This window comes from Octopus bimaculoides, chromosome 9, assembly GCF_001194135.2.
Source record: "Octopus bimaculoides isolate UCB-OBI-ISO-001 chromosome 9, ASM119413v2, whole genome shotgun sequence".
Classification (NCBI taxonomy): domain Eukaryota; kingdom Metazoa; phylum Mollusca; class Cephalopoda; order Octopoda; family Octopodidae; genus Octopus; species Octopus bimaculoides.
The window spans coordinates 33,029,379-33,040,521 of record NC_068989.1 but is presented as its reverse complement, the minus strand read 5'-3'; the positions used below and the strand labels follow the sequence as shown (position 1 = coordinate 33,040,521).

General features: G+C 33.8%; 1 protein-coding gene across 3 annotated transcripts in view; it reads right to left on the bottom strand.

Annotated features, from left to right (window-relative positions):
- LOC106883346 (neural cell adhesion molecule L1.1) overlaps positions 1–11,143 on the bottom strand; it is a 67,820-nt gene that overhangs the window by 29,943 nt on the left and 26,734 nt on the right. For all 3 annotated transcript variants that reach the window (XM_052970570.1, XM_052970568.1, XM_052970569.1), the window contains 2 exons: positions 4,039–4,161; positions 1,488–1,649 (listed from right to left, as the gene is read on the bottom strand). In XM_052970570.1, coding sequence (XP_052826530.1) covers positions 1,488–1,649; positions 4,039–4,161 — 285 coding nt within the window. The remainder of the gene's footprint in view (positions 1–1,487; positions 1,650–4,038; positions 4,162–11,143) is intronic.

The following is an 11,143-nucleotide window of genomic DNA, read 5'->3' as shown; positions in this document are numbered from 1 at the left end:
TATATATATATATATATATATATATATATATATCTATATATATATATATGGGAGAATATACAAATAATAACAACAGACGAGGACAGGTGGTGTAAATAACAAAAGTATATATTAGTATGACGCTCGGGAATACGGAAAGTCTTTGACGTTTCGAGCTACGCTCTTCAACAGAAAGAATACGGAGACAAGGAGAAAAACAGTTTCATTTACTGGTGGATCATGGCATAAAACCTGAAGAAAAACGTAATTAACATTGTGTCTTCAAACTTATAGAAATAAACATCACCAAAAGATTCCTTGTGATTTCAGAAAGCTGAAAACAGTTGCCAATTCTATTTTTATGTTGTTGCTTCTTTGGGGCCTGTGTGAAAAGAGGCTGGGAAGTCAGCTGCTAAACTCATTTGGTGTTGTGCAAAGGAGGTCAAGAAGCAAATCTGTTCAAGTTTTGATCATACTAATGCCCTTTCTCCATCCATTGGCCAAATAAAACCTGTGATAATGGTGAAACCTCTAAGAACTCAATTACCCAAATGCAGTTGCTCCAAGAGTAACAATTTCACCAATACTCATTGTTATAAGGTTATAATGGAGAGAAGTGTGGTATCTAGAATTATGAAATTATATAATAACTTGAAAAAAAAAGGGAGAGGTATGCCCAAAATATAAGATTGTACCTGCTCTTGAAGATAATTAAGAGAAGTAGGATTTAAGCTCTTCCACGCCTAAGATTATCTAATAATCACTGAATATTAAGTAAGTGATTGTAGATTGGCTAGAGTGAAAGGTAGTGGAAGAAATTTTGACGAACCATGGTCCCCTTTAAAATTTTTCTCTTTGTATGACGAACAAGACATAATGGCATGTACGATGTGTTGCTGCTCAACAGTGAAAGATTAATTTTAAATGTAGAAGATCTGCAATGACTTGAGAATATCTTAAGCTTATTTTCTCAATCTGTTTTGACATTTACTGTGTATTGATATGTTTGCAAAGAAGTACTGTAAGCTGGAGGTGGAAGTACATGTAGTAGATGAAGAGTAAGACAGTAGTTAAATAAAATCTTAGATATTTAGTATAATGGATGCAATGATATGGCATAGAAAATAGTTATTAATATAACAATGATGATATTGACATTAGTAATTATTATGATAAACTGGAGAAATTATTTGCATGGCAACATAATATAGAGATTTTTGAACTTTTAACCACTATACCTCTTAGTGATTTTAATTACAAACACATATAAATTGAGCAGAATCACCATTCAAAAACTGAAAATGTATTACATTTGAAAAACACATCACACTGTGCTCTTTCTGTAACTTTGCTGGGAAACTGTACTCCACAAATTCAGAATCTATTATATAATTCGAATGAACAGGTATTTTACTTGGTACCTGTTTATAGTATTCTATCAAACAAAATAAGGAAAATTATGGAGAAAGTAATTCAAAGATCCATGTAATTTTAATAATAATACTTACCTGATGTAATAGGAAGAATTAATGTTTTCCAGTCACTCGGAAATTCCAGTCCATTCTGTACCATAACAACTCGGAATTCATACCAAAGGCCAGATGTTAAATTTGATAAAACCTGCCATTGTTGCATGGTAAACTCCAAAGAATTTTCTGTGAAATTGTCACCTAAAATTCATATAATAATTCAGCTAAAAGTTACTTTCAAAACTTAAAATGAAAAATAAAACCTAGGGTGTTTGTGAATGCACAATGTTATACATAAAAAGTTCTGTATTTTTGGAGATTTTTAAACAACCTGACCACACTGATTACTAAAATTGCATATTACAAATGTGTAAGACTATGATTAGTTAGAAATAAAGACAAGTGGGAAAATTTAGGGTAAGAATAATGAAAAGATCACAAATACAAGTAATCTCAGTAGAAAAATGCAAATTGTAATTGCTGCAACATTAATAAATTGTCCAAGACTGCTGATAAAGTAATTGGTAGATAATTTGAATTTTTGTATACATCTTTAAAATAAGATCAACAGGTGAAAACAATCCTAGAAATAATTATTCCAAACATCACCAACTCATATTCTCCCCAGACAGTTTTAACGCCATCCATCACTACCTGTTCATGAATAAAATACTAAATAATTTCAAATTTAACACAAAAATGATAGTTATAAAGTAGCTTATAAAGTTAAAAGAGTGAGTGATAAGACATTATTTGTAGAATAATTTAAAACCAAAGAGATAATAAAATTCATGATTTTATTCATACTTCATTAAAATGATGGACTCTCCATTGAAGAGGATATATGAGTATTCAGCTTTTGCCAAGCAACCTGCACAAATGATTTGTTTATAGTGATCAAATGTTTGTGTTGCATATTAGCTCAGATCGATGTTTTCTGAATAGTCTGAACAGAAGCACGGTGTACTATGCATCAGGTGTCAAAGTGATTGCAGAGCAACATGAGTGTTTTGCTCAAGAACACAATGCACCACCCAGTCTAGGTATCGAAACCATGATCTTGTGATTGTGAGCACAACACTCTAACCACTAAGCCATGTTATTAATTTTAATTTTTAATATTTATTGCCTAAAAATATGAAACCAATAAACCACAGACTAATTTAATACTTCAGTATTAAAAAGCAATTTGTACTTTCAGCTGAAATCTTCATTATATTAACAACCACAGGTATATAATAATGATAGAAGCTTGCCTCCCAACTATGTGGTCTTGTGCAACAATTTGTGCATCTATTATAGCCCCAGGCTGACCAGAAATAACTGACATTCTTTCTGTAAGTGATTGTAACAGGGATTGTCAACAAAAAATTGCCTGCACTGACACTGAACATCGTGATTCATAAAATGGGATGATTCAGTGCAGCCATATGGAATAAGAATTTTGGTGCTGAACCTGTTTTGTTGACGATCTTTTTGGTGTTGGACAATTTGGTACAGAAAGTACACACCCACACATGAAGAGAGAAGGAGAGAGGGAATAAAATGTTACCCCTAGAGAGAGTGGGGGGGGGGATAAAAACAATAAGATTAAATGTAAAATAATACTGAAATTGTTAAAATTGAGTTATTCATAGCTTGATTTGCGTCAGTATTTTTTTCCTGGTAGAAGTTAGTTATTTAGCTGAATAAAATATTTTTTCAGCACCAAAATATCCCTGCACTGAAACATTTTTACTAAATGGATTTTACATCAAATTAGCAGTGTGGTACCATATCAACAGCACCAAAACATTCTCCAACCTTGTGATTCATTTCTCTTGGTATCAACTCTTTCCATACCCATCAAGATATTTCAACCACCAATTAGTAGCTAATACATTCAAAGAGATATATGTTCATATAATTCCTGATGAACACAAAATGCTTTAACCCTTTAGATACTAACCTGCTTGAAACTACTTTTGGTTCTAATATACAAACTCCTCATTTTAAAATGATCTTAATATTTGTTATCATCTTCAAAACTAATTGAAACAAATACTGTGTATTCCATTAGAAATATGGTAACAAATGTGTTAAACTCATCAGTCAAACCACTTGAAACAACATGTAAATATAGGAAGCCAAAAACTGTGTTGTATAGGATGCAATATGAGAAAGTAATTAGAAAAGTCTGAAAGTGAGAATAGCAATCAGAGACTCAAGTAGGAGATTTACTGGAAGCTTTTAGTTAATTAGAGGTAGGGTTAATATACTAAAAAAGATTTGTTCAACATATTTAAAAATGTAATTAAAGTAATTAAATTAATGAGAAATAATCTTTACATTTTAACAAAGTGAAATATCCAGATATGATAAGTACAAATGAAGCAGAATAAAAATATGAGAACGTCATAAATCTTAATCCCACTTCTATTTAATGACAATTCAGTATAATAATACTCTCTCACTTTAAAAGTTAAAAATCAACAGAGGCTTTCTCCGTGAATGCAATGTCTGCATGCATACAAAATGTTACAAAAGGAGAGTCAAGAGGCTTAGAAGGTCTTTTTCTATTTAAAGTAAGAATTTAATGACATTTACTAACCCATTTTCCTATATTCAAGAAAGTAAAAGTTTTCATATTCAGAAGTTCCATTGCCGGTCATCCAAGTTATATTTACAGAATCTTCATCAATTGGTAAGACTGACCAATCAGTAATACTAGGATCTGAAAAAGAAAATATAAAAATATAAAAATTTAAAAAATTTTCTTAAAAACATTTTAAAGTAAACCAGGGGTCATGCAATTGTTGTCCAATTTGAAGATACCGCAAGTTGATAATTGTTAAAAAAACAGATTGAGAAAAGGATTCCAAAAGGTTGGTGTTTTGGGATAAAGGAATGATTGTAGTGGTTAGTGGGGAAAGAAAACACAGAATGGATGGTAAGAGGGGGTAAATTGGGTATATCATATGGCATTAGGCAAACATGGTATCCAACTAACTAACTTTGTAAATCAGGATCTATTGTAACAGTGTTAGAAGAAGCAAAATTGAGAGGACAGTGTATCTATGAGTAAGACATTGGTGTGTGTTAATGAGTGAGTTTTTTGAGTGAATGAATCAGTTAAATGGCTTTCTTTTGGAGCAACCCAGGATGCTTTTTTGTGCTGCAGATCCTAGATATAGAAGCAGTACTTCATCAATGGTTTCATTTGAACTTGTGAATGTGAGATCACCAAAAGTTAACGACTTTAAGGTTTTAGTAGCATGTTATCCAAAAGTAGGCAAAGTGAGGTAGAAAACTATTTCCCTGATGTATGCAGTGACTGTTTTTGCAATGGTTCAAAGAAATGAGATTTTCCAACAGGAGATTATTTCTGAGGCCTCCATTCATGGAACATGGTGCCAGTTTGGCATGTAGTGTCTAGATTAAATGTGGATAATTCCTGAATGTGGAAGGTTAAAGATGAGTAAAGTATGTATCATTTGCATGGGAGTGCTTATTGTTAAGAGTAACAGCAAGCAGATTGTTACTTTACAGAAGTAAATGTGTGGATTAGAGAGCCTCTCATCTGCAAAGCACACACACACACATAACTGCATTTCAAATTATTAATGATGTAACATCTTTTTATTTCATTTAAAAACTACATGTGGAATCCAAAGAAATTTTCACCGAACAATGGCATCAGTTGTATGCATGTGGGGTGTAAAAAACATGAAGTTCCATAAAACAACCCAGAAACTACAACCATTTACCAAATTTATGCAAACTTTCAATGTTTCAAATTATTAGCAAGGTGTAATTAAAACTCATGCAAACAAGAAACTAACAATTTAGTTGTTTGATGCACATACTGAAATGAATACATATAGTCATAAATATGGAAGAAATAAACAAATAAACAACATTCAAAAATTATTGGTGAGCTGGTTAGTAAGTTGGAAAGGCGCTGGTCCATGGAACATGCTAATTTCTGGATCTCCTCTGATGTTATACCATGTGATACATCCACTACTGGTTTCCACAGTTAATCCCTGCTCTTAAATTGACATCCATTCTCATAAACTTGTCACTTTAGAATACTCCACAAGTTCTCTATTGGGTTTAAGTCAGGTGAACAGGCAAGCCACTTCATCTTCCGAGGTCCACAGAAGCCTAATTTTTGCAGAAACTACATAGTTTTCTTTGCTGAGTGCGAGGGCACATCGTCTTTCATGAATATTATGGCTGTCTTGGAGGTGATCCTTTGCTTTTTTTTAACCAAGGCTAAAGGTGCTCCCCCAGAAAAGCTATGTAAGCATCTGCAGTTATTTTAACACTCTCCAATACTTTCCAAGGACCAACCATAATACCTCCATTAATACCTGCCCAAATCATGATGCCTCCCCATCCTTGTTAGTGTCTCAAGTATTGATGATGATCTCATTCATTTACAACCCATCCCTTGCTCAAACCATCAGGTGCATCAAGGGTAGCATGAATTTTGTCCATAAAGGAAACTTTTGAAAAGTCGATCTTTGTGTTATCTTCTGCCCATTTCAGATGATTTTGCACGTGTATTTTGTATAAAGGATGACTTTTATTTGATGTCACTGGTTTACCAACCTTTTTCAGAAGATGACATCAGGTAGTTCTGGACACAGTTGTTTCACCAATGTGCTTGTAAAGTTCTCCACGTGTAAGAACTGGGTTCTTTATAGTTTCATGCTTAATTTGTGACAGAGAATGTTGAGAAACAGCCTTCAACTGACCCTTGTCAGCTCTCTTGCATATCTTCATAGGAGCTGTAACAAAGTTTTTTTTACAGCTTAGTGATATCTTTCAATTATTTTAGATATTTCTAATGTTGATTTACCTTTTGCAAGTTTAGAAGTAATAACAGATTTCTCTGAAGCACTTAAGTCACATTTACAGCCCATAATTACATGATTATCAGACAACTCATTAATAATTTGGAATACTGAAAGTTCGTGGAAATATAACTGATGCCACCATTCTGTGGAAATTTTGTTGAATTTCAAGTAGTTTTTAAATAAAATTTTAAAATGTTATGTCATTAATAATTTGAAATGCAGTGTGTGTGTGTGTGTGTGTGTGTATCAGATACACACACATCAGACGTACATATAAATGGGTTTAAAATAAATGGGTTTAAAATATGAGCAGGATCATCGGTAAGCACTTCTGTGAATACAAACTGAGTGTATATCTGGATATGGTTTACCTTAAAGGAGAAAACTATCTATACAAGCTCAAAAACTAGTTCAAATAGACTGGTTGCAGAATATGAATACATTAAATCAAAGACAGGAATTTATGGTATTATTTTCAATTCTTCAATTATGATCATTTCTACACAACATAGAAATTACATTTCATGAATATCAATATTGGTTTCAAATTTTGACACAAAGCTAGAAAGTTTGAGGGAGGGAGTAAGTCAATTATTTTGACTGTAGTACTCAACTGGTACTTATTTTATCAACCTCAAAAGGATGAAAGGCAAAGTTGACTCCCGACAGTATTTGAACTCAGAATATAAAGTCAGAATAAATGCTGCTAAGCATTTTCTCTGGTGTTGTAATGATTCTTCCAGCTCACTTCATGAATATTGATACTGGTTTCAAATTTTGACACAAGGCCAGCAATTTTGGGGTAAGGGGTAAGTCGATCACATTGACCCCCAATGCTCAACTTTATAATAATATACTTTTTTGATGTAAACCATGTGCAACTTCAGACAAAGTCTCAAAAATTATATTATTGTATTATTTTGGAAACTTTGAAAAAATTCACATTGAAAAATATAGTATAATATTATGAATGAATTTATATTAATATTGATTTCAAATTTTGAGACACAGCCAGCATTTTCATGGGAAAAAGTAAGTCAATTAATTTGACCCCAGTGATCGATTGGTTCTTATTTTATCGACCCTGAAAGGATGTAATGCAAAGTTAACCCTGACAGCATTTATATTAATATTCATGAAGGTGGCGAGCTGGCAGAATTGTTTTCACACTGAGCAAAATGCTTAGCGACATTTTTCCCAACTTTACTTTCTGAGTTCAAATGCTGCCAGGGTCAACTTTGCCTTTCGTCTTTTCAGGATCGATAAAATAAGTACCAGTTGAGCACAGGGGTTTGTGTAATTGATTTAACACCTCCCCTAAAATTGTTGGCCTTGTACCAAAATTTGAAATTAATATTTATATTCATGAGATATATTTTCCATGTTATGTAGAAATCGCCTTAATTGAAGAAATAATATGTTGCAGTTAGAATTGGCCTAAGCCATGTCTAACTCCATTTGATTGAATCTGTTGTCATTCTAAAATCAGGTTCTGCAGGATTATGATCATAAATGGCCCATATGACACACACAAGCTGTATTGATACTGGATTATTTGAACCCTTTCATAAATCAAATGATAATATTAAATACATAAATGTAGCATCCAACCATCCATCCTCAGTAATACTGGGATTAGTTAAGAATATTTCAATAAGAATATCTAGGTTTTCTGCTAATAAAGAAATTTTTGAATTACATGCACCATATTACAATACTGCTATAGTTAGGACTGGATACTGAAAGAAAATTCAACACATACAAGATACAGGTATACATAACTCTGCCAATTCCTCCAATAATAATACACATTGCACACTAACACAACTTTACAGTAAATGAACTAACTCAGATCAAATATACAGGTCAAGAAGAATTGGTCAAGGCAATAAACTACAAACCAAAACTCATAGACACACATAACACAATCATATTATTGCTCATAACACAATAAATTGGCCCAACCCTGTACAACACACCAGAACAAATAAGCCAAACAACAAATATAAGAATCATGATGTCCTCTGGTACAACCCAATCCATGGTTCACATGTTTAAACAAAGACTCCTAGGGAATTTTTGGCTGCTTTAGACAAATGTTTCCCAAAATCAAATAGATACCATGTTATTTTTAATAGATGCACAGTGAAGGTATTATGCACTAACTCTATTAATTCAGAGCTGCATATGCACTGCATTAATAATTGTAAAATGAAACAACAGTTCAATAACCCACCTACTGGAACTAAAACTTATGACAAGCAAACTACTTGTAGCTTGACAAATAGAAAAGGCCGCTAACGCATATATCAAAATACTGAGAAAGGAGATGTAAACTGCAATGAAAAATGCCTGATACGGCCACATCGTGATAGTAGGAATAATAGTAATATAGCTAACATGGTAACAACAACAGAAAATGAAGTCAGAACTGACATATATACAACTAAATATAATAAATGCTGATGCAGAGAAAAATCAAGATGCCCACTGATGAACCTCTGTATGAGTACAAATCTTGTATATAAATGTACCGTACACACAAGGGGAAGACCGTATATTTATATTGGGGCAATAACTGATTCATTCAAGAATTGTTATTGTAACCTTGTCATCAGCTTCAAGAAAATTAACAAGAGACTTTCAACATCTTGGCCGATTTTGTGTGGTGACTTGAGGAAGATAAAATTAAGTATAACATAACTTGGTCCATAGTAAGGCACACAAAACCATATTATAAAATTTCCAGAAGATGCTCTGCTCTGAGGGATCCCTGTCTATTCTGTAGGCCAATGAGAAGATCATCATCACCATCATTTAATGTCTGCTTTCCATGCTGGCATGGGTTGGACGGTTTGACTGAGGACTGGAAAGCCAGGAGGTTGCACCAGGCTCCATTCTGATTTGGCAAGGTTTCTACAGCTAGATATCCTTCCTAACACCAACAACTCCAAGAGTGTAGTGGGTGCTTTTTACATGCCACCAGCACGGAAACCAGTCAGATGGCACTGGCAGTAACTATGCTCAAATGATGCTTTTTACATGCCACCAGCATGGGAGCCAGTCAGGTGGCACTGGCATCAGCCATGCTTGAATGGTGCTTTTTACATGCCACCAGCACAGGTGCCAGTCAGGCAGCACTAGCATTGGCTATGACTATGACTTCACTTGACTCAACAGGTTTCATCAAGCACAACATATTGCCTAATGATTGAAGGGTACTTTTAAATGGACCAGTTATGTGACACTGGCATCAGCTATGGCTATGATCTCACTTCGCTTGCCAGGACTTCTCAAGCACAGCATATCTCCAAAGGTCTTGGTCGTTTGTCATTGCCTCTGTGAAACCCAATGATCGAAGATCGTGTTTCACCACCTCATCCCATGTCATCCTGGGTTTACCTCTGCCACAGGTTCCCTCCACTGTTAGGGTATGACACTTCTTCACACAACTGTTCTCATCCATATGCAATACATGATCATACCAGCGCAGTCATCTCTCTTGCACACCAGATCTGATGCAGTAAAATTTCCACTTATTTCTTATTTTTAGCTGCTAGAATAAGAATAGCCTGGGTAAAGTTCAGAGAGCTCCTACCTCTGCTGGTAACAAAGGGCCTCTCACTCAAAGTGAAAGGTAGATTGTATGATGTATGTGTGTGAACAGCCATGCTATACAGTAGTGAAACATGAGATGTGATTGTTGAAGACATGTATAGGCTTGAAAGAAATGAAGCTAATATGCTCTACTGGATGTGTAATGTCAGTGTGCATACATAACAGCGTGTAAGTACCCAGACGGGACCTTGATGAATGCCATGAGGCAGGAAAGTATACTAGTCCTTATATATTTAATACTCTATATTTAATACTCAATATTTCATATATTCAATAAGACATTCAATACTTCATTTCATTTTGCTATTTATATTATATATTCCATATTCTATATCCCACATTAATTTTATAAGAATATAAATAAAACATAAAAAACAGACAGAGTTGGAACTCTTTTAAATAATATATATATATATATATATATATATATATATATACACACAGACATGCAGGAAGTAAATAGACACCTTTAATTTTCAAAATTTCCGATCTAAACGTCTTAATATGGGCCCTCAGAAAGGAAGCTTCACTGTTTGAAAATGAACCCCGTTCAAAGGCTTCTGACATTACAAAACAACTAGAAGTTAGTCCAAGAATGTGTGTTACATATCTGCATAAGCTTGGGTATTATGGACGAGCAGCTAGAAGAAAACTTCTCCTTCAACCAATTACTATCATGAAAAGAAAGAAATGGGCTAAGGAGATGTCAGAAAAATCCAGTTCATTTTGGGATAGAGTGGTTGTTCTGAGCTGATCAAATGTGTTGGAACCATAAACTCTGAAAAATGCATTGAAATACTTGAGGAAGGATTACTTTTGATGTATTCACACGATAACATAACAAAAAACGAGTTTTTATTCATGGAAGATAGGGCTCCATGCCACACAGCAAAAAGGAATCAACAATGGCTGACTGAAAATAGGATAAAAAGCTTCCTTGGCCAAGCCAATCTCTTGACATGAAGCCAATTGAAAATCTTTGGAACATACTAGATAGAGCTATATGAAAAACTCAACAGAAACCTAAAGATGAATTGTTTCAATCATTGAGTGAAAAGTGGGCAGAAATTTCACAAGAGACAATCACAAAGCTCATCAGTTCAATGCCAAAAAGAGTTTCTGAATTAAAAACAGCAATGGGAATGTCAACTAAATACTAAAGTATGTAGTCCTACCTATCGATTGCATTTCAATTGTTTGCTTTGCATATTAAATAAAAGATTTTGAAAATTA